We start from the raw sequence: 25,261 nt of genomic DNA on the forward strand, positions 1-25,261 counted from the left end.
TAGGAAGTCTTAAGGACTTTATGTTTCAGTAATCATTTTTAATTTCCATGATTTCTTCCTCTTCCAGAACTTTGTTACAGTCTTGATCTGGATCCCTTTCATTCTGTGACACTGCCAGCATGTATTCTTTTAATTGTTTTTTACTATCACTTCACAATGAGGTCTTAAGAGAAAGAAGTGATAAACACAAGTGATTTTTAACTCACTAGCCTGTATCAGAAATCACTTTTAACACTAAGATTTTTAATTCATTTAGAATTTTTATTTTATACTATGAGTGGTTTAACTGAATTGACTCTCATACAAATAACCAATTACAGAATGATTAAAACATGTATTTTTCACTGAACTATGTTAAATTCTCATATATACATAGAACTGTATTACATTTATATTAATTTGAAATAGATTAAAAATCTTACCTCAGTCAAGAATAATTTGATCAAATTTTCTTTTTTTTTCCCCAAGAAAAGGCCCTATGCATTTTGTATCAAATTGATTTCCGGCTTTTTGTTATTTGATTTGCCATGAGTGAAACACCAAATATTGCTAGTACCAGTATTATTTTATATAATACATACCCCTTATGGAAACACCTTATCCAATTATCCTATGAATTCTAACAGTCTTTTCCTATAAATTTTCTGGGTATGTAATCATATAATCTATAAGTAGTGATAATTTTGTCTTTTCTTTCCTAATAATTAGACCTCATTTCTTTTTATCTTATTGTTAGCTTGAATCAACTTCAAAATAATATTTTAACAACAATGGTCTTATTCCTGATTTTAATAGGAATGATTTCATAATTCACCATTTAAAAGCTTACTCTTAGATTTCAGTAAATATTTTTAACAAATATTTTTAACATTCAGCTATCTTCCTTTTATTTAAAAAAAATTTTAGGAGTGGCTTCTAAATGACTTTATAGCACGTTTTGATAATGCATCAGTCAGTTCAGTCGCTCAGTTGTGTCTGACTCTTTGTGACCCCGTGAACTCCAGCATGCCACGCTTCCCTGTCAATTACCAACTCCCAGAGCTTACTCAAGCTCATGTCCATTGAATCGGTGATGAAATCCAACCATCTCATCCTCTGTCTATCCCGTTCTCCTCCTGCCTTCAATCTTTCCCAGAACTGGGGTCTTTTCCAAGTAGTCAGGTCTTCATATCAGGCGGCCAAACTACTGGAGCTTCAGCTTCATCATCAGTCCTTCCAATTGAATATTCAGGACCGATTTCCTTTAGGATGTCTCCTTGCATCCTTGCATCTCCTTGCAGTCCAAGAGACTCTCAAGTCTTCTCCAACACCACAGTTCAAAAGCATCAATTCTCTGGTGCTCAGCTTTCTTTATAGTCCAACTCTCACATCCATACATGACCACTGTAAAAACCATAGTTTTGACTAGACAGACCTTTGTTGGCAAAGTAATGTCTCTGCTTTTGAATATGCTGTCTAGGTTGGTCACAGCTTTTCTTCCAAGGAGCAAGTGTCTTTTAATTTCATGGCAGCAGTCACCATTTGCAGTGATTTTGGAGCCCAAGAAAACAGTGTCTCTCACTCTTTCCATTGTTTCCCCATCTATTTGCCATGCAGGGATGGGGTAGGATGCCATATTCTTAGTTTTCTGAGTGTTGATCTTTAAGCCCACTTTTTCACTCTCCTCTTTCACTTTCATCAAGAGGCTCTTTAGTTTCTCTTCACTTTCTGCCATGAGGGTGGTGTCATCTGCATATCTGAGGTTATTGATATTTCTCCTGGCAATCTTGATTCCAGCCCAGCGTTTCTCATGATGTGCTCTGCATATAAGTTAAATAAGCAGGGTGACAATATACAGCCTTGACGTACTCCTTTTCCTATCTGGAACCAGTCTCTTGTTCCATATCCAGTTCTAACTGTTGCTTCCTGACCTGCATATAGGTTTCTCAAGAGGCAGGTCAGGTGGTCTGGTATTCCCATCTCTTGAAGAATTTTCCAGTTTGTTGTGATCCACACAGTCAAAGGCTTTGGCATAGTCAATAAAACAGAAGTAGATGTTTTTCTGGAACTCTCTAGCTTTTTCGATGAGTCAGCGGATGTTGGCAATTTGATCTCTGGTTCCTCTGCCTTTCCTAATCTAGCCTGAACATCTGGAAGTTCTTGGTTCACACACTGTTGAAGCCTGGCTTAGAGAATTTTGAGCATTACTTGGCTGGTATGTGAGATGAGTGCAACTGTGTGGTAGTTTGAGCATTCTTCGGCATTGCGTTTCTTAGGGATTGGAATGAAAACTGACCTTTTCCAGTCCTGCCGCCATTGCTGAGTTTTCCAAATTTGCTGGCATATTGAGTGCAGCACTTTCACAGCATCATCTTTTAGGATTTGAAATAGCTCAATGGAATTCCATCACCTCCACTAGCTTTGTAGTCATGCTTCCAAAGGCCCATTTGACTTCGGACTCCAGGATGTCTGGCTCTAGGTGAGTAATCACACCATCGTAGTTATCTCGGTAATGAAGATCTTTTTTCTATAGTTCTTCTATGTATTCTTGCCATCTTTTCTTAATATCTTCTGCTTCTGTTAGTTTCATACTGTTTCTGTCGTTTATTGTGCCCATCTTTGCATGAAATGTTCCCTTGGTATCTCTAATTTTCTTGAAGAGATCTCTAGTCTTTCCCATACTACTGCTTTCCTCTATTTATGATAAAACATAACTATATGGTTTTTCTTTTAATTTGCTGATGCTGTCAGTTACTATTTTTTCTTATTTTGATCCATCCTCCATTCCTGCAATAAACCCTACCTGTTCATATTTTATTAATTTTACTACTTTGTTCATTGCTCAGTATTTCATGTGGAATTTTTATGAAAGAAATCACAATATGACTGAAATTTTTCCAGTAGTTTAAATTACGGATTTAAATTAACTTTACGCTAATTGTATATGGTCTAGAATAGTTTGAAAAACAACTTATCTAGTCTTTGAAAGTCAGCTAGAATTCAGATCACCAGGTGCTTGTTTAGATGAAAGATTTTTGAGTATTTAAAATTTTCTTCTGTTAAGCCTTTTCATTCCTTCATCTTCCTGTATCAATTTGATTCATTAACGGTTCACCCATAAATTATCCATTTCCTCTAGATTTTCAAGCATAAGCAAAGCGCTGTATATAGTCTCTTTAAAATTTGTCTCCTTTCCCATTCATGCTTTTTATCTTTTGTTCCTTTAACCCGGCTTTACAGGGTTTCATCTATTTTACTCATCTTCAACTCCTCCCCAAATCCACTTTTAGTGTTATATATCCTTTCCACTATTTTGTATTCTATTTTATTATTTCTGAATTTACCTTTACTAATTATATCCTCTTATTTTCCGCTGTCTTATTATTTATTGTTATTTAAATTGAGCAGTAATTAATTTACTGCCTTTATTTCCATGTTCATTTGTCAGTTTTTTCTTTAATAATAATAATTTAAGGTATAATACTAACTTTCTTCTCAGTATAGCTTTAGCCATATATCATAGGTTTTAGTATGAAGTATTTCCCTTTTTATTTCTTGATAATTTATAATTTCAATATTGACTTCTTCTTTGACTCAAGGGTACTTAAGATTTTTCTCAATTATTAGCTATATAAAATGACTTGTGAGTCATCTTTTTCTTGCCACTGATTTATTGTTTATTAGACTGACTGGAGACTGCTGCCTACAAATGCTATTATTTTGAATTTTTAAAAGTTTGCCTTGTAATCAAGAACATGACTAATTTTCATAAATATCTGACTGAAATTTTTTAAAAAGGAAAAAGTGTATAAAGTTGTAAAACAGGTATATAATATGCTAATACCTGTTTATATTATTCAGATCCTCGGTGTATCTGCTAATCTTTCTACCTGATGAAATGTAGAAAGTCTTCTGTTTACTGCATATTTACAATAGGTCACATAAGTGCCACATACATGTCTGTGTGTGTGTGTGTGTGTGTAGTTTAATCTTCACCAACTGTGAGGTAGGTATCACTTCCTGTTTTAGAGTTAAGGAAGATGGGACTTCAAAAATGGCAAGTAACTTTCCTAAAAACACAGATCAAATGGCTGAGCCAGAATTTAAAGTCATATTTGCTCTCAATGCTCAAGCTCCTAAGACCATGCTCCTACCTCTGTGTAGCTTTCACGATCTAGTGTACTTAATACCAGTCTTCGTTTCACAATTATTTTCTATTAAGTTCCTAAATAACCCTTCTCTTTAACTAATTCCCTCTTCACTCTTCCATACAAACTATTTTGTACTTCTGCTCAGAATTCATCGCCTTTTTGAATGCCCCATCCTTTTCCCCCTCTGCTTTGGTTTACTTTAAAGCCCAATTCTGTTTCCTCACATAAAAACCTTCCTAAATTTGTATCACAAGTCATAGGGGGAAACAATCTTACTTAAAACTGGCAAAAAAAAAAAAAAGGCAAAAAATGAATGTACTCAGGAATTATTGTATGCTTAAAGAATCATATTGGCTATGACTATGACATCAGCTACTAATGTTTAAATGTCCCTTTAAATTGCTATTGTTTTTAAACAACAACAAAAATATCTATTTCCCACAAGCCATTAATGAGTCTTCCTGCTAATTGTTCAGTAAATACAACTTGGTTTAACTGTTTTCTAATTATTCCATTTTACTTTGGCAAGTTTTGTTTCCCACCTTTACTTTTTTTTTGGTATTACTTTTTAAAAATGGTTATTTATTTTTTTAATTTATTAATTTTAATTGGAGGCTAATTACAATATTGTATTGGTTCTGCCATACACTGACATGAATCTGCCATGTTGTTTCCCACCTTTAAGACAAGGTTTGTATCTAATAGTTTCGTGATTCCTGAGATACTCAGTGCAAGTCAGAAAAAGATAAATACATGCAGGAATAAACAGCCACAGAGAGCAAAGAAGAGTAAAAAGAGGGCACAAATTCAGAGACTGTCCAAGATGACTTTCCCATTAAAAAAGTAAGATGATAGGTTTCTTTCTGTACAATTCAAATCAAGAAACGTTTGAAAACTAATTATTCCCAAGACACCATGCAAATATTACAGGGAAATTTTATGGGGTGAATCAGGTTTCCCAAAATATGTTGAGTCACAAGTAGCTAATCCCTGGACCTTGTGAAAAATGGCCTCACTTGGAAACAGGATCTTTGCAGATATAATCAAATTAAGATAAGGTCCTATGGGATTAGGACTGGCCCTAAACCCAATGACTGGAATCCTTAAAAGTAGGCCACGTGAAGAAATGAACAGAGACACAGGGAAAATGCCAAGCGACAATGGGGGCACAGACTGGAGTGAGTCAGCTGCAACCCAAGGAACGCCAGAGAATGCCAGCAACCACCGCGAGCCAGGGAGAAAGGCGGGGAACAGAGTCTCACAGTCTCCAGAAGGTTTCAACTTGGCCGACACTGTGACTTTGTACTTCCAGCCCCAGTCCTGTGAGAGAATCCATTTCTGTGGTTCTAATCCACGAGTATGTGGAACTCTGTCACAGCAGCTCTATAATACTGAAAAGATAAACTGACATGTTCCTTATTCTCAGTATCTTATGATCTAGCAAATGGATAATATGCCAGTAGAAAGGAGAAACAGGTTCCGTATACAAATAAATCAGACATTCTTGTCTCATCTTACATTCCCGTGGCTCATTTTAACTGCAGTCACTGCTGCACCAAACAGCTCACGGCAAGATATAAACTCACAGGACACTGACTGCACCAGGCATCCTTTGCTTTCCGTTCCAGGATCTCTGTGACACCCCAGTGTGGGTCCCCAACATCCATGCATGTACAGCCTACGTAAGATTGAACACGAGTTGGGACTGAAGGGGAATGGGAGCTAGTACGTATAATCCTTTTTCTTAGGCAAACAATTTTACACCACTCCTCTGCAAGTCCTGGCTTTCCAAGTTGTCTTGGTGATCAACTTGAGAACACATACTGGCTGTACCTGTTCACTATTTAACATCTTCTAAGCCACTACTCTTGTTCCTGGGTCACTTCACAAAGCAAGTATTTCACACAAGTCTTGTCTCAAGATTCCGACTCACAGGAGACTCAGGCACACAAACTGCTGTTGTTGTTGAGTCATTAAGTCGTGTCCAACTCTTCTGCAGTCCCATGAACTGTAGCCTGCCAGGCTCCTCTGTCCATGGGATTTCCAGGCAAGAATACTAGAGTGGGTTGCCATTTCCTTCTCCAGGAGATCTTCCCGACCCAAGGATCAAATCTGTGTCTCCTGCTTGGCAGGTGGATTCTTCACCACTGAGCCACCTGGGAAGCCCCAAGATACAAATAACTGACAATTCAAAGGCAAGTTTGGGTTCAAGAGACTGACAGAGTTTATGAGAGTCACACCTTGCTGAGACAATTGGAGGTAATTGCATAAATGTGGCCTGGAACCACACTGCGGCTAGGTAACATCACAGTGTGAGGAAGATGAGGTTCGGATAGAGTACCCACAGAAATGGTGTAACAAGACTCAAAGGTACAGCCACACTGCTTTAATGTTTCTCAGCTTCTATTCTAAACAATGTCAGAAGTAGCTAATATACCAGCATAAATCAAATGATAATAAAACCAAGACTCTAAAAATAGCTAGTGGAACATATATTTCAATATTCTTCAATGGATATCTGGTTACCATCTTAGTCATTATTATATACCATACTATAAACAAATTTGGTGTGAATTTACTCAAAAAAGTAACATTCATTCACAAAAATAAAACTTAAAAAAAAAAAACAACACTTCAGAATTGCATGTGTACATCTGAAAAAAGAAAAAGAACTGTATGTGCATGCCTACAGTACAGCAGTCCCACAAACATGTCCATGTCCTAATCCTGGAAAGCACAGCTAAGGGGACTCTGTGGATGTGAACAAAAAAAGTTTCTTAATATTGGGAAAATTTCCTGAATTATGTGGGGAGACCTGCTGTAATCACAAGGGTTCTTACAAGAAGCAGAGAGAAAAGTCTGAGTCAGAGGAGATGTGAAGACAGAAACAGAGGGTCAGACAGAGGTTTACTATGTTGCTTGCATAAAGATGGAGAAGAGGCCATGAACCAAGCAATGCAGCTGGACTCTAGAAGCTGAAAAAAGCAGGTAAATGGATGCACCAGACAGCCTCTGGAGAAAGCATAGCACTGCTGCTATCATGATTTTGGTCCAATGAAAACCATTTCAGACTTCTGATCCCCAAGGTTGTAAGATAATAAATTTGGGCTGTTTTAAACACTAAGTTTGTGATAATTTGTTACAAAAACAATATGAAAAATATCCTATAATCCAGTGATCCCTCTTCCAAGGATAAATTCCAGTGAAATCTCACCAGACATGAAGTGATCTTGAAATACATCCACAATTTCTTTGGCCTTATACCTTCAAACACTGGAGCTTAATCCATCTCCTCTTGTGTGGTCTAGACTAAGTGACTCACTGCTAATGAAGAGAATATGGCAGAAGTGATGGAGCATGACTTTCAAGACTATCTTGTGAAAGGCTTCCTTCCTGCTCTTTCTCTCTGGGATCACTGGGGGAAGCCAGTCGCAGTGTCATGGAGACTCTCAGGCAGGCCCTTAGAGCAGCTCATGGCAAAGAAGTGAGGCCTTCTGCCAAAAGTCAGGAGCAACAGACTATGAGTGAGCCACCTAGAAGTGAATCCTCCAGTCTAGTCAAACCTCCAGACGACTGCAGGCCTGACTAACAGCTTAACTAACTTTATGAGAGACTGTGAGCCATATAACCAATTATGACATTCCTGAATTTCTACCCCAGAGAAACTCTGAAGTATTAAGGATTTCTTGTTTAAGTCACTAAGATTCGGGGTAATTTATTATATACTGATACGTTACTAAAATAATCTATAAGAAGTTCCATACAAGGATGCACACCATAGCAAAGTTTGTGGTAAAAGAGATTTGGAAAAAAAAACCTTAAGGACCTTCCCATTTGACAGATATTACAGAACATTACATAGCAGACTTAGTACCACAAACCAGACAGATCTTAAAAACAGTATGGAGGGACTTCGCTGGCAGTCCAGTGGTTAAGACTCCACGCTTCTAATGCAGGGGACATATGTTCACTCCCTGGCAGAGAAACTAAGATTACACATGCTGTGTGCGTGCGCGTGTGCTAAGTGACTTCAGTCGTGTTCGACTCTTTGCAACTCTATGGACTGTAGCCCACTAGGCTCCTCTGTCCATGGGATTTCCCAGGCAAGAATAGTGGAGTGGGTTGCCATGCTCTCCTCCAGGGAATCTTCCCAACTCAGGGATAGAACCAACGTCTCCTGGATTGCAGGCAGATTCCTTACCAATGAGCCACCAGGGGAAGCCCCATGTTGCATGTGGTAGCACCCCCCAACAAATATTTTTTTAAATAGTACTGATTACTATTTTTTAAATAGTATTAAGAAAATAAAAAAGAGTATTGAGTTAAAAATGTTAAAAAGTTATACAAATTAAAAACATAAATTTGGTACAATACTCCAAAGAAGAAAAAGTAGGAACCAAAAGGTATTTCCACATCCGTGTTCAGAGCAGCATTATTCATAAAACCAAAAGATGAAAGCAACCCAAGTGTCCATCAAAAAATGAATGGATAAACAAATGTGGCATACACACACTGGAATATTCAGTTCAGTTCAGTCGCTCAGTTGTGTCCAACTCTTTGCGACCCCATGAATTGCAGCACGCCAGGCCTCCCTGTCCATCACCAACTCCTGGAGTTCACCCAAACTCATGTCCATCGAGTCGGTGATGCCATCCAGCCAGCTCATCCTCTGTCATCCCCTTCTCTTCCTGCCCCCAATCCTTCCCAGCATCAGAGTCTTTTCCAATGAGTCAACTCTTCGCATGAGGTGGCCAAAGTATTGGAGTTTCAGCTTTAGCATCAGTCCTTCCAAAGAACACCCAGGACTGATCTCCTTCAGAATGGACTGGTTGGATGTCCTTGCAGTCCAAGGGACTCTCAAGAGTCTTCTCCAACACCACAGTTCAAAAGCATCAATTCTTTGGTGCTCAGCTTTCTTCACAGTCCAACTCTCACATCCATACATGACCACTGGAAAAACCATAGCCTTGACTAGGTGGACATTTGTTGGTAAAGTAATGTCTCTGCTTTTGAATATGCTATCTAGGTTGGTCATAAATTTCCTTCCAAGGAGTAAGCGTCTTTTAATTTCATGGCTGCAATCACCATCTGCAGTGATTTTGGAGCCCCCCAAAATAAAGTCTGACACTGTTTTCACTGTTTCCCCATCTATTTCCCATGAAGTGATGGGACCGGATGTCATGATCTTCATTTTCTGAATGTTGAGTTTTAAGCCCACTTTTTCACTCTCCTCTTTCACTTTCATCAAGAGGCTTTTGAGTTCCTCTTCACTTTCTGCCATAAGGGTGGTGTCACTGGAATATTATTCAGCCTCAAAAAAGGTGGAAATTCTGACAGATACGACAACATAGATGAACCCTGAAGACTTATCTTATACGAGTTTCTAAGGGAAGTCAAATTCATAGGGAAAGAAAATGGAATGGTGGTTGCCAGGAACTGGGGAGGAAGAAATGGAGAATCAGTGCTTACTCAGTGGAGTTTCAGTTTGGGAATGTTAAAAAGAACTAGAGATGAATTGTGTGATACATTCACAACAATAGTTAATGCCACAGAACTATATATACACCTAAAAATGGTTGAGCAGGTAAATTTTATGTATGTATATTTTACCACAATTAAAAAAAAGCCTCATTAACTACAAAAAAGACACAAAATGCTGAACATTTCACAAGAATTAATGCATATTTAAGAACACGTGTGAATGAGTGCCTATAAGGGGAGTGGGAATAAAGGGGTGCAAGCTTGCCTTGTCGGACTGATGATGTCATGATTTGATTTACAAAAATAATTTTCAAGAACATACCTAATACTTAACAAGTGAGATGTCATCTATACCAAAACAAGAAACGATCTGTGTAACTTTCCTTCTAACGTTATGGAAACCAAGTACCACAAATTGTTGACTATTACAGCTAGAAGATCTAGAAATCACTTCATCTTTTACATTCAAGGCACTTAATACTTCAAAAGAAATTTAATTTCAGAATTATCTGCTATTCCAAGCAGATTTTACAAGGCATTGTGTTTCAAACAGCAAACTACCACATTCCTTGACATTAGAAGACATTTTAGATAACATAAATCTTTAAAGATTGTAGGAGTAGCCAAAGCTGTGTTTTCAATGCAGTAGCAATAATATTTCAAATAGTTCTACTGTAAGTTTCTTGGAGGTTAGTTTCCATGTCTTGTACCTTTATATTGTCTGGCATTTAGTAGGTACTTAGCTGCGCAGTCGGAAACGGCAATGGCACCCCACTCCAGTACTCTTGCCTGGAAAATCCCATGGACGGAGCCTGGTAGGCTGCAGTCCGTGGGGTTGATAAGAGTCAGACATGACTGAGCGACTCCAGTTTTACTTTTCACTTTCATGCGTTGCAGGAGGAAATGGCAACCCACTCCAGTGTTCTTGCCTGGAGAATCCCAGGAACAGGGGAGCCTGGTGGGCTGCAGTCTCTGGGATGGCACAAAGTCGGACATGACTGACGCGACTTAGCAGCGGCAGCAGCAGCAACTACGTAGTGAATGTACTTCCTCAAGTCATCTTCTCTACATCATATTACCCTATCCTATCCTGTGTACTAGGTGAAATTACACTCGGAGATTGGTAAAAAAACAAAGCGGGGGAGGTCAAAATTAAAGAAAACATTTAATATAAGAAGACTGCTAAATTATGTGAGATTACTTTTAAAAATAAGAGAAATGGCAAAAATCGAAAGAGCAAGGCATGAAAGACCGCAATTAACAGCTTTGATTCACTTCACAGACATACTTAGGAATATTTAACTTCTGAACTCCTCAATAGCTCAATTCTGACCATATCAATTGTAAAAGTGTTAGATGCTCAGTTGTGTCCAACACTGACACAACCCCGTGGACTGTAGCCTGCCAGGCTCCTCTGTCCATGGAATTCTTCAGGCAAGAATACTAGAGTGCGTAGCCATTTCTTTCTCCAGGGGATTTTTCCAACCCAGGGATCAAACCCAGGTCTCCTGCATTGCAGGCAGATTCCTTACCATCTGAGCCACCCATATTAATTAACAATAATTTCAAAGACCACTAAAGCCAACAGTATAGTCTTATATTAGGTATTTCATAATAAATATAAAAGAAAAGAAATCAACTTTTCGTACTTTAGCTCTTTCTTATTTAATCCCCCTAAAATCTCAATCTAATATTATTCTGTTTAGCACAAGTATTAATTTGATTAATAAGATGATCTTTAAAAAGTATGTTATGAATGTCATTATGAAAACTGCTGCATCTCCACTTGCTTAGCTACCACGTATTTTACAAATTCACGTATTTTACACCACAGCTAAAAACTCAAAACCGAGATTTCTTTTTCATTCAATGAATGATTTGTTGATTTATACTGCTTTTCAAGTAATTTCTGTTACATATTATTTTGTATGTTATGCAACAAGCGACATTATAAAATAGTTTTACAGACTTAGAACAAAACATAAGACTTACATTCTTTATGTCCTTATATACAATACATGACCTTGTATAAAGTCACAATATACGTAATTAGGAATAATTTATCATTTAAAATGAAAATCACGCTACACCGAGCTGTTTAAATAGTAAAACAAAATAATTTATATAAAAATAAGAACCATAAACTCTCAAAAACTATACCAGAGTTCAAAGATATGAATGGCATTAGCTATTAAATTTCACTTAAATTTTTCTTTAACTTATTGGAAAAATATATCAAAGGATCTTCTAGAAAATTTAGATATACTACAAAAAACAAACATTTCATTTAAAAATTTAATATAACACCATTAATTCTAGGTACAATTTTCATCAGATTTTAAAAAGAGATTCTAAGGACTATTAACCCTGATATACATGATTAATAATTCTTAGAGCAAAAATAGTTTTAAAAATAAAGAATAAAATTGCTTATTTATCAGTGAAAACCAGGCTAGTTTTATTCAAGTTCAATTCCTTATCTTGAAAAAAAATTTCTAAAACAAAAATAAAAGGTTCTTTCAAGACTTTCTAATACATAATGAACACTACTTAAGATACATTGACCCTGGGGTGCTTTACAAAGCCACTGCCATTCTGATCAGAGACTAGGGAGGTGTGACAAGCTGGCTACCATAAATATGCATAAAGATAAGACAGCATTTAAAACTATACTCAATCTGAAAACATGTTTTTAGACATTTAATGAAAGGAACAAAAAACAGTGCAATGAAAACACTCAATATCAAGAGTATACCTTATGAGTATTCACTAGACAGAAATATATCTAAAAGAAAAATCATGGTGCTTTAATTTGAAATATTTGCCTATAGACTTTATTCAATGATATCTAAAAGTGACCAAAAAGTAATAGAAATACTTAATACAGATCTTAAATATTAAGCCTATGAAAAAATTTATCACAATAATTTTTCCCAAAGTAATTTACATTATAAAGTGATTTACTCTTGAATAACCTAATTAATAGCAGAAAGCTATGTTAACAAAGGAAAAGATCCACTGCTTATTAAGATTTCCTACAGGATTTATCTGAAGCAAAGAATTTGAACATCTCTTCTGTGATATAGAATCAAAGTGTCTGATACATTCCACTGTCAAAACATTCATAGCCAGATATTCTTCCTACTTTTAAAAATCTAAATAATTTCTTCTATACAGGTTGTAATTATAAATTATGGCTTTTTATAAAAAGACTTCTACCAACAGCATTGCTGCAAGGGTTCTTACTCCTCTGCAGTTATCATTTCAGCCTGGGTGGGAGAAAGCATTGCTGCAGTCATTTGCAAAAAGGCACTAGGGTTGTGACTTCAAAGTAACAAAGGCACTGGTATCTTTTTGCCACCCTATTCACAGGCAGTTCACTGAGACCGTTTGCAAAGGCAGGCTCTTTGGTAACCAAAATTTCATCAATCAACCAAAGCCACCACTCAAGCTCTGCAGTACCTGCCTCCACCTCTTCCTCCTCTCCCAAGCTGCCCTTTCCACAAGGTTCACATCAGCCATCAGCAGCAGCTTTGTATCCCCTCTCTTGGCTACCACTGCATGTGTCCCTGTGGCCAGGGAGGAAAAGAAGCCTTTCAATGGGCTACAGCTTTCGCCCCTGCCATGAATATGCTCCATTCTTTGTTGTCCTCTACCCGTTTCCTTAGATACTGTTATTCCACTCTACTCTGTCAACAGGCATTATAAAAACAAAACCTCTTTCTACCTTCAAAAACAGCTTTCTCTCACCAGTCTCCCCTTAACACTCGTACCCCTCCCCCTTCTCCCTCTTCTGTCAAAAACCCAGGATCAGAAGCACAAGAAATCCATCTCCGGTGCTGCAGTAGGGGGAAGGTGGGGGGAGACGCCCCTGCCTTTTCGCTTGGCCTGTGGCTGCAGACCCTGTGCCAAAGTAAGGCCATCGGCTTCAGACAGTGCAAGGAAAAATCGCCTCCCCGTCGCCCCCCCGCCCGCTCTCAACCCAGGCAGCAAGCTGGGCCAGCGCAGCTCCAGCACCTACCCCATTTCCGAGCCCAGCAGCACCTCCATCCCGTCTCCAGTGACACCCAGGCGGGCTGCGCCAATACAGCCACATGTCGGTCACGTGTGCGCGCGCGCAGCCAATCGGCAGGTCCCCGACGGGAACGGGAGCGCCCTGGTCCGCATCCAGCGATTACACAGTGGCTCCACGCGCCTCTTTCCGACTCGCACTCTGAACTCAAAGGGCAGCAGAGCAAGGGCCCCGCCCCGCCGCACGGCTCCGAGCCCAGGCCGGCACCTAGCGCCCCTGGACTCTACCTCCGGGCCACCCACTGCAGCCGACGGAAGCTGACAAGCAGAAACAGTGGGGTGGGGGAGGTACATGGGGCAGAAAAATTATTAGCACGAGATACTAGAGGTGGGTGGGTGAGTAACGAATTACATCTCATTCGATACTTGCTAAGATTTACAGCTTTGCAGCACAGAGAAAAAGAATTCTACTAAATGTATCAAAACAAATAATGTTACATTGCAAATCACCGATTTGCTAGGTAAATCACTGGAACTATGAATTAAAAACACAAGTTTCCAGAAAAGCTATGATGGCAGTACAGAAGAGTAGTTGAGACCAAAATCATGAAGTCACATAATCTGGATTAAATCTTCTGCTTCTGTGATTTACTAGCTGTGTGACTTTAGTCACTTAAAGGCTCAGTGCTTAATTTCCCCCACAAAATGGGAATAGAAACGTTGAATAGGAGTAAATATATATGAAGCAGTATTCAGAACACATCCTGACACAGTAAATGCTATGAGTCACTAATAATCTGTGACTTGAATATTTCAATGCAAATTCCACATTTCACTTTTAACCAAGTAAAGCGTGAATTATTTTTTATTAGTTAGAAGGACAAAATCCAAATTGCCAAGGATTTAAACTGGATTTAAAATCTGGTTTAAAATGTGGGGGGTGGGGGGAATCAGTTTTCATGATCTATTTCAAATTTAAAAGAATACTTAATGTTAGGTCTTTAAATGAAATATATTTATTATGATCTTAATTTTTCAAATTAATAGCAAGAAAAGCACTGAGCAAGCTATCAAACAGTGTATTTGAAGCAATTTCATTTTAATAAAAATGGTATAAATTAGAAAAGTAATGGACAAATAGCAAAATGCCCACAGATATACATAGAGTGGATATTCATAGCAGTTATCCATGGAAGGTGGATTATGGAGTAATTTCTGCTTTTCCTTTCTGCTTTTGGATACTTTTTTCTTTTGTCTCTGTATTATAATGCTTATATAGCAAATACTCCCTAAATATTTGTTGAATGAACAAATGAAACACATATTATTAGTAATTAAATATATATATAACAAATGAAAAGTTTAAATATATTTAGAAACACCTTCCCTTGATATTTGAAGTAAAAGAAACATTAATCAACTTGGTTCTGTCCTAAATATCTCTTTTGTCAAGATGACTTAGTTTTACAAAAGGCTTTCAAGACTCTCTTTACTTTAAGTGCATGATTCATTGACTAGGACTTTAGTCATCAACTATTTGTGACAAATTCAGAACAGATAATTCCTCATAAGGCCTAAAGCTTCTGGAAAGAAAAAGTACCCTTCTAAACACAGAATTTAAAAAGCTTTTAAAATAACTTCTTAGTACCCCAAGAAACAACTCCTGACTCTGACTATGATTCAAGCTACTATTTAGTACACCAGTTTGTAGCCAAAGTATTTGTCTAAATTTTTATTACATGTGTTATAAAAGTTAGTGATTCAAGTGAAAAAATTTTACAGAAAGCTATGACCATTATACATTCATCAATCAATATAATTCAAATCACAAAACAAGCCAATCTTAAAACTTTACATTTTACAATGTTTTCAACTGAATTTTTTCAGTAAGATTTGCAAACCAGTTTTCTCATCAATTCCACAAAAGTTTGATTTGAATTTTGTATAACAATATATTTAGCTATTTTTAAAAATTATTTATTTTTTTAATTGAAGGATAATTGCTTTACAATATTGTGTTGGTTTCTGTCATACATCAACATGAATCAGCTATAGGTATGTTGGGGAAATCACACTGATTGAAACCACCCACCCTGGCCAGGCACCATAGTAACCATTTGCATGAGTTGTTTTATGACAGGAGATTCTGATAAGGAATAGGAAACTAATAAGCCACCACCAACCCGAAGAGTTCGGGAAAGGCCGAAAGGAGATACCGCGTGTCAGTCCACTTCCCAGAATCCCTCTGGCTAGCATCCATCTTGGTTGAGCAACGCGTGCGCCACCAGGAAAGACTCTGAATTAGAATGATTGGCAAAAGACCACCTGGAAACTAATCCCATCACCATAAAACCCAAGACTGCAAGCCACGTGTCAGAGCAGTTAGTTCTCCTGGGTTCCCTTACCCCGCTGTTCTCCACCTGGGTGCCCTTTTCCAATAAAATCTCTTGCTTTGTCAGCACACGTGTCTCCTCAGACAATTCATTTCCGAGTGTTAGACAAGAGCCCAGTTTCGGACCCTGGAAGGGGTCCCCTTCCTGCAACAGGTATACATATGTATACCTATATGTACATAGGTATACTCCCTCTCGAGTTTCCCTCCCACCTCCCATCCCATCCCAAGCTCCCTGAATCATACAGCAGATTCCCACTGGCTATCTATTTTACACATGGTAGTGTATATGTTTCCGTATACTTAGTTATTTTTAAAACTACAATTAAAAACATATACAATCAAAATGTATTGGCACAAATTTGGAAACAGTGGAGGTCACTGAAACATTAATTTGTGCTGCTGCTGCTGCTGCTAAGTCGCTTCAGTCATGTCCGACTCTGTGCGATCCCGTAGACGGCAGCCCACCAGGCTCCGCCGCCCCTGGGATTCTCCCGGCAAGAGTACTGGAGTGGGTTGCCATTTCCTTCTCCAAAATTTGTGCTACTAGGTTTATATGTATCTCAGAATAAAGCTCCTGCCATCCCTATTTATGTACAAATTTTATATTCAGGCTACATATATCTGTATGCATTAAAAATATTTTCTGATTAAAATTTACTCCAGAAATAAGTTACAAATTTCATATTCAGGCTACATGTATCTGTATGCATTAAAAATATTTTCTGACTAAAATTTACTACAGAAATAAGTTGTATATTAAGGCTATTATAAGACTACACCAATAAACAGTCACTGACTTCAAATGATCTGTGCTCATCAGGATTACCTCGTCTGTTTTTAATAAATATTCATAAGTAAATGTTGAGGGCTTCCCTGGTGGCTCAGATAGTAAGAATCTGCCAGGGGGTTGCAAAGAGTTGGATATGACTGAGTGAGAAGGCAATGGCACCCCACTCCAGTACTCTTACCTGGGAAATCCCATGGACGGAGGAGCCTGGTGGGCTGCCGTCTGTGGTAGCTAAGAGTCGGACACGACTGAGCAACTTCCCTTTCACTTTTCACTTTCATGCATTGGAGAAGGAAATGGCAACCCACTCCAGTGTTCTTGCCTGGAGAATCCCAGGGACGGGGGAGCCTGATGGGCTGCCATCTATGGGGTCGCACAGAGTCGGACACGACTGAAGCGACTTAGCAGCAGCAGCAGAGTGACCAACACTTTCACTTTTCAAATAAATGTTATAAATACGAATGCATGCATGCATGCATGCTAAGTCACTTCAGTCGTGTCCGACTCCTAGCAACCCCATGGACTGCAGCTCACCAGGCCCCTCCGTCCATGGGCAACAATATCAGCTAGTATAAAATGAGTTAAAACCAGTGAACTATAGTTCACGTTAAAAAAACAGAAAAACCCTCTGAACCTTCTGTAACTTAAAAAAAAAAAAAAAAAGAATAGAAAGAATAGGATTCTATTCTGAATAGGAATAATAGGATTCTTAGTATCTTAAACTTTGCATTCCACTTTGACATGAGCATGTTAGGCCCAGTTTAACACTTGTGATTTCAAAAACTGACAAGAATACGGGCAACAATATCAGCTAGTATAAAATGAGTTAAAACCAGTGCTCTGAATTCAGCTATTTCGACTCCTGCACTTTGTTAATACTCAACTCTCTTTACTGGAGACCTCAAATAGAATAGACTAGATTAATGCCTACAAAGAGATCAATGAAAGTTTTTTTCTTTAAAAATAATAATTATGTATTGAAAAGGCGTGTACTAGTATAGGTTCTCCAGGGGCTAAGCAATCAAATAAACCTCAAATTCATTTAACAACCTTCCAGTCTTTAGATTTGTACTGGGTTAGGGTATGACAAAAAAGCATAAGAAGAAAATAAAGTCAGTCACATTTCAAAGACCAACTGGTTCTGAAGACCAATTCTCCTCTTTTCTAGTTTTTATGGGACACGAGAAGGAGCTGAAATGCTGTACAGGCAATGGGAGTTTAGGTGGTGTATAGACCAAGTGGGAGGTACACACACAGTCCTCATATAATATATATGTGTTCTGTGTTACTTCAAAAAGCAAGTTCCAAAATTGGTCTCACTGAGCTAAAATCAAGGTGTCTGCAGGGCTTTACTTCTTTCAGGAGGCTCTAGGGAGAATGTGTTCTCTTGCCCTTTCCTGGGTCTAGAGACCAACTTCAGTCCCGGGCCAAGGGCTCTCTCCTGCATCTTCGAAACTAGCAGTGGGGGACTGCGCTCTTCTCAGGTCGCAGCTGTCACTTTGCTTCCACGGTCATTAGCCTTTTCTCTGACTCTTGCTCTTCTCTTTTACATTCTCAAGGACTTACTTGAAAGACTGTTCTTACATTGGCCCACCTCCACAATCTGACAATCCAGGGTATCTCCTTAGCAACTTTATTCTATCTTCAACCTTAATTCCCTTTTGCAACATAATGCAACATATTCACAGGTTCTGGGGATTAGGAAGTGGACATCTTTAGGGAGCCATTATTCTGCCTAAACTGCACTAAAGCTTTACCTTCAACTATTCTAAAATGTGCATCCTAATACCAGTCCAATCCAACTAATCACTTGAAAGTTAAAGTGAAGTCACTCAGTCATGTCCGACTCTTTGCGACCCCATGGACTGCAGCCTACCAGGTTCCTCCATCCATGGGATTTTTCAGGCAAGAATACTAGAGTGGGTTGCCATTTCCTTCTCCAGATCTTCCCAACCCAGGGATTGAACCCAGGTCTCCCGCATTGTAGGGCAGACGCTTTACCGTCTGAGCCACCGAACTATCACTTAGCCAATTCTAAAATTCACCTTAAATACAGAACTTTCTGCCTTTACTATAATGTGGTACAGTAGAAGGCTCCAGCGTACACAGACTGAAGAATCAGGTTTCAAATTCTGAATCTTTCATTTCATAGCTCTATGGACTCCGGATGTCACAACTATTCTACTTGATTCTACTTGACTACTCTTTCATCAGTAAAATGAGAACAATTGTTTGGCTTATTTCACAGAGCTGTTATAAGGATCAAATGTGTAAGTATAGACAAATTTTATAAACTGTGAAACACTTTTTACACATAAAGGACTATTAATTGCTCTATTGGTCCAAATCAAGGTTCAGCTTAAACATAGATTTCCATGAAATAATCGACCATTCCACCCAGACTCAATCCACCCTCATCTTCCCTCCATTGTTCCTGCCTCTTTTATGGTACAAGCATATTAGTGCCTCTGTGTACATCCCCTTTCCTAGTCCTGACTGTAAGAATTCTAGGGGAGAGCCACACCCGATTGTACCTTGAATGTCTCATGGTGTACACCATAATATGCTGTTTATTAAGTCCTATTAGTATAAGGAATGATTTGAAATTAATCTCCAAAGGGCATGCAATGCAGATCCCACAAGGAATAATAATAATGCAAATGCTGAATAATGAATATTACTGTAAAATATAACCATCTACTTGGGGTTAAGTTTCTGAGGTTGGGTGGCTGCACAATAAAATCGCTTTAGGAGCTTGAGAAGTTTTAAAGACGTCATTAAGTCAGAATCTCTGAAGACGAGGTCCAGGCACAGGTGAGTACCGTCAGAACTGTGGAGCACCGTGCGTCACTCCAGCTTCTGCCATCAAAGCTCCTACTGCACTACAATAGGGAGACTGTTTTGAAATGTTTTTAAAGTCAGAGGGCTATACAGCCTAATGCATCTGCCTACAGAGGAAAAAAACAAACTTCTTTTTTCCTGTCAAAAAGCTTCCTAGTCATGTACTAGCAATTAACATGAGAAAAACAATAGGGACTAATATACAGAAAATGTTCCACTACAGTAAGGAATCAAAGAAATAACAAAAGAATATAATTTTCCCCTATTAAGTAGAAAACAGTATTTTAAAATATTGTGGGTCAGTGAGGATACATTAAAAAAAAATAAGCAGTAGCTTTTTAAAGTCCTTCAAATGCTTATACTGGACTTTCCTGGTGGTAGGGTGAATAAGAATCTGCCTGCCAGTGCGGGGGACGTGGGTTGATCCCTGGTCTGGGAAGATTCCACAAGCTGCGGAGCAAGGAAACCCGTTCGCTACAACTACGGAGCCCACGTTCTAGAGTCCACAGGCCACAGCTACTGAAGCCTGTGTGCCTGGAGCCCATGCTCCACAACAAGAAAAGCCACCACAATGAGAAGCCCCTGCACACAGCAGAGTAGCCCCAGAGGGCTGCAACCACAGAAAGCCTACGTGCAGCAATGAAGACCCAGCACAACCAAAAATAAATGAATGAATGCATAAAAATAGAATGGTTATACTGAAGTAAGTCCAGTTAAAGAAATGATCTTACATACAATCAGATACAAATATTAATATTCAAACATACTCAGTATTGTCTCCACAAAGGAAATTTTAGAAACAAACTCAATGACTGATAACAACAGCTAGGTTGATTATACTTTTGGCACACTTAAAGATAGTTAAAGTTATGCCAAATATAAAAGGATAAAATACATAGGAATACATTTAAACCAAGGAAGTGAAAGATCTGTACAATGAAAATTATAAGTCAGTGATGAAAGAAACTGAAGACGTAAATAAAGGGAAAGATATTCCAAGCTCACTGATTAGAAAAATTAACATTGTTAAAATGTCCATACTATCCAAAGTGATCTACAGATTCAACGTTAACCCTTTCAAACCTCCAATAGCATTTTTTACAGAAACAGAACAAACAATCCTAAAATGTCTATGGAACCACAAAAGACCCAAGATAGCCAAAGGAATCTTGGGGGGAAGAAAAAGCTGGAGGCATCACATGTCCTGATTTCCAACTTTATTATAAAACTATAGTGATCAAAACAGTATGGTAGTTGCAAATCAATTATGCTCCAAAAAAAAAAAAAAAAAAAAAGACACTAATATAAAAACAGACATCAGATCAAGGAAGACAATAATGCCCAGAAATAAGCCTATGCAAATATGGTAAATTAATTTATAACATAGGATCTAAGCGTGTACAATGATGACAAGACAGTCCCTTCAATAAATGGTATTGGGAAAACCGGACAGCCACATGTAAAAGAATGGACTGGACCCCTACCTTACAACGTGCACAAAAATCAACAAAAAAATGGATTAGAAACTTATATTTAATACCAGAAACTGTAAAATTCCTAAAACATAGAGTGTAAGCTCCTTGATATCAGTCTCAGCAATGATTTTTCTTATGTGACACCAAAAAACAAAGGCAATAAAAGCAGAAGCAAACAAGTAGAACAACATCAAACTAAAAAGCTTCTACACAGAGACAGAAACCATCAACAAAATGAAAAAGCAACTTATCAAATTGAAGAAAACATTTCTAACTCATATATCTAATGGGTTAATATCCAAAATATTGATTACATTTAAAAAACCACAACTAAATAGCCAAAAAACCAAACAACTGGATTAAAAAGTGGGCAGAGGAACTGAATAAACCTTTTCCCAAAGAAGACATCCACAAGACCAGCAAATACATAAAAAGATGTTCAACATCACTCATCATCAGGGAAATGAAAATCAAAACCAGAATGGTATCACCTCACATCTGTTCGAATGGCTATCATCAAAAGTCTGAAATAACAAATACCAAGGAGGATGTGGAGGAAAGGAAACCCTAGTGGACTGTTAGTGCGGATATAAACTGGTGCAGCCACTGTGGAAAACAGCATGGAGGTTCTTCAAGAAAATAAAATTCAACTACCATATGATTCTGCAACCCTACTGCTGGGGACGTATCCCCAAAAATGAAAGCAGGGTATGGAACAGAGTTCTGCACTCCCATGTTTACTGCAGCATATTGTTAATAACCAAGATATGGAAAAGTGTCTATCAATGGGTAAATAAATAAAAATGATGACACACACACACACACACAGGAATATTATTCAGTCATGAGAATGAAGGAAACCCTACTTATTTGGGACAACATGGATGGACCTTGAAGGCGTTATGCTCAGTGAAATATGCCAGGCAGAAAAAACAAATACTGCATGGGATCACTTATATGAGGAATCTAAATAAAAAGTCAATCTCATAGAAAAAAATAAAATTATGTCATGGAAGATAATTAGATACAATTGTATTATATAATTCATGTGACATTAAGTGAAAATGGAGAATTATCAAATTATTAACTCATAAATATTTATAACACTTATTAAATTATATAATTTAATAATCATAATTAAATTTATTAATTATAAAAATAAATTATAAAATTACATATTAAAGTGAAATACGTAATTTGTAATATGATACTAACTAGCCAACTAGCCTTGTCTTTTTGTTTAATGAACTATGTATGTGCACAGAGAAGACTGAAAAGAGATCACTAAAATATCAAGTTTCTTCCCTGGGTGTAGAAATTATAAAAATCGTAATTTTTCTTAATCTTATAAAATTTCTACCAACACACATTATTTTTTTATTTTTTCCTTCAAAAGTTAAGTACCTCTAAGTTGGACACAATTTGAAATCATCACATTTGAAGGAGAAAAAAATTAAGGTAGCCAAAGGCAGATCCAGGTACATATACAAATTGTGGGGGAGCCTTTCTTAAGGAAAATACAAATTAATTCAAAATTGGTAGTGCTTTGGGCTTCCCTGCTGGTTCAGAGGTTAAAGCATCTGCCTGCAATGCAGGAGACCTGGGTTCTATCCCTGGGTCGCGAAGATCCCCTGGAGAAGGAAATGGCAACCCATTCCAGTATTCTTGCCTGGAGAATCCCATGGACGGAGGAGCCTGGTGGGCTACAGTCCACGGGGTCGCAAAGAGTCGGACATGACTGAGCGACTTCACTCACTTTCACTGCCAAAGGGTGTAGGAACTGCAATTAAAGATTACTATTCACACACATAGAAAACTGAGGCTCAAAGAAATTTCAAAATTAATTCAGGTCCACCCACAGTGAAGTGGCAGTCTGACTCCTAAGCCAGTGTTGGTCAAACTACTTCATCCTCATCAGCACTTCATGTTAGATCATCCACCTAGATCCAAGTACAGGAGGTGCTCTATATCCTTGGATTCTACATTTAACCATTGTGGATTCAACCAGCCATGGATCAAAAATATATAGCAAAGATGTGGGGAAAGTTCCAAAAGACAAAACCTGGATTTGCCAAGCAGCCTGGCAACTACTTACATAGCACTGCCAAGGTATTATAAGAAACCTAGAGACGATTTAAAGTATAATGGGAGCGATATGTGTATGTTATATGTAAATACTATACTGTTTTATATTAATATAAAGGACTTGAGCATCTCCGGGTTTTGATATTCTCCAAGGTCCCAGAACCAACCCCTCACAGATATTAAAGGATGACTGTGTTATCTCCCAGAGCAGCTTGTTTCTCCTTCAGAGTCTCATGCTTCATAAACAGTTACGTGTTCAGTTTGCATTCCCACCAACAGTGTAAGAGGGTTCCCTTTTCTCCACACCTTCTCCAGCATTTATTGTTTGTAGACTTTTTGATAGCAGCCATTCTGACCTGTGTGAGATGGTATGCTCATTGTGGTTTTAATTTGAATTTCTCTGATAATGAGTGATGTTGAGCATCTTTTCATGTGTTTGTTAGCCATCTGTATGTCTTCTTTGGAGAAATGTCTGTTTAGTTCTTTGGCCCATTTTTTGATTGGGTCGTTTATTTTTCTGGAATTGAGCTGCAGGAGTTGCTTGTATATTTTTGAGATTAATTCTTTGTGAGTTGCTTCGTTTGCTATTATTTTCTCCCATTCTGAAGGCTGTCTTTCACTGTTGGTGGGAATGCAAACTAGTACAGCCACTACAAAGAACAGTGTGGAGAGTTCTAGAAATAGAACTCCCATACAACCCAGCAATCCCACTGCTGGGCATACACACCAAGGAAACCAGAATTGAAAGAGACACGTGCACCCCAGTGTTCATCGCAGCACTGTTTACAATAGCCAGGACACGGAAGCAACCTAGATGTGCACCGGCAGATGAATGGATAAGAAAGCTGTGGTATGTATACACAATGGAATATTACCCAGCCATTAAAAAGAACACATTTGAATCAGGTCTAATGAGGTGGATGAACTGGAGCCTATTATACAGAGTGAAGTTAGTCAGAAAGAAAAATACCAATACAGTATATTAATGCATATATATGGAATTTAGAAACATGGTAACGATGACCCTATAGGTGAGACAGCGAAAGAGACACAGATGTAAAGAACAGACTTTTGGACTCTGTGGGAGAAGGGCAGGGTAGGATGATTTGAGAGAATAGCATTGAAACATGTATACTACCATACCTGAAATAGATTGCCAGTCCAGGTTCAATGCACGAGACAGGGCGCCCAGGGCCTGTGCACTGGGATGACCCTGAGGGATGGGATGGGGAGGGAAGTCGGAGGGGGGTTCAGGGTGGGGAATACATGTACACCCGTGGCTGAGTCATGTCAATGTACAGCAAAACCCACTACAACAGTGTCAAGTAATTAGCTTCCAATTAAAATTAATTACCAAAAAAGTTACATGTTCAGTTATTATCATCCTAGCACCTAGCTCTGCAGCAGATGCTCAATAAACATTTATTGAGTGAATACATTTTTTAAATAATAGAATAAGTGGAAACAAAAAATCTCAAACAGCTTAGACAATGTCAATTCGGAATCCATAAAAAATTCTCTTGACCCACAAATTTTTATCAATGGGTAACCACAGCTTTCTCTGGAAGATATCTAGAACAAAATCTCTTTAAATGCAAGAGACATTTCCACACTTCTATGTTCATTTAGTTAAATAACTAAAACTAAACAGTTTGGGGTTGTCTTATGGGAGTATGGCAAATCTATCAGGCAGCACTATCAAGGTAGTCCTTGAAGGTGGGCGTATAAGCAAAGGCAAAAGAAATAAGAACAATGGAATAACTCAGAAATTAACTTTGTCTGAGTTAATTCTGCTTCACTGCTCTTATATGATATTAAATACGTTAAACACATATTAGGCTAAATATGCCCTGGTGTTACAGTAGTGAATATGCTATATTACATGGTAAGAAGGACTTGGCAGATGTAACTAAAATTATTAATTAGCAGACTTTAAAACAAGGAGACAAGATTCACTGTCACTCGTTTGGCACTTTCTCTGCATGCCATATGGTAGCCTGCAACCCTAAGGAAGGAACACACTCTGAAGAATGAGCTTATACGGGGAAGATGAGCC

General features: G+C 38.1%; 1 protein-coding gene across 9 annotated transcripts in view; it reads right to left on the bottom strand.

Annotated features, from left to right (window-relative positions):
* APC (APC regulator of WNT signaling pathway) overlaps positions 1-25,261 on the bottom strand; it is a 131,304-nt gene that overhangs the window by 82,033 nt on the left and 24,010 nt on the right. For 3 of the 9 annotated variants that reach the window (XM_061429897.1, XM_061429894.1, XM_061429892.1), the window contains exon 1: positions 13,633-13,695. The exons of 4 other annotated variants lie outside the window; for them this stretch is intronic. Coding sequence is in view for 1 of the 5 variants with exons in the window: in XM_061429895.1 (XP_061285879.1) it covers positions 13,633-13,707 (75 nt within the window). In the remaining 4 variants the exon portion in view is untranslated. Of the gene's footprint in view, positions 1-13,632; positions 13,728-25,261 lie in introns of those variants that run through there. 2 more of the 9 variants (XM_061429895.1, XM_061429899.1) reach the window with 2 other exon arrangements.

Source organism: Bos javanicus, chromosome 10, assembly GCF_032452875.1.
Source record: "Bos javanicus breed banteng chromosome 10, ARS-OSU_banteng_1.0, whole genome shotgun sequence".
Lineage (NCBI taxonomy): Eukaryota > Metazoa > Chordata > Mammalia > Artiodactyla > Bovidae > Bos > Bos javanicus.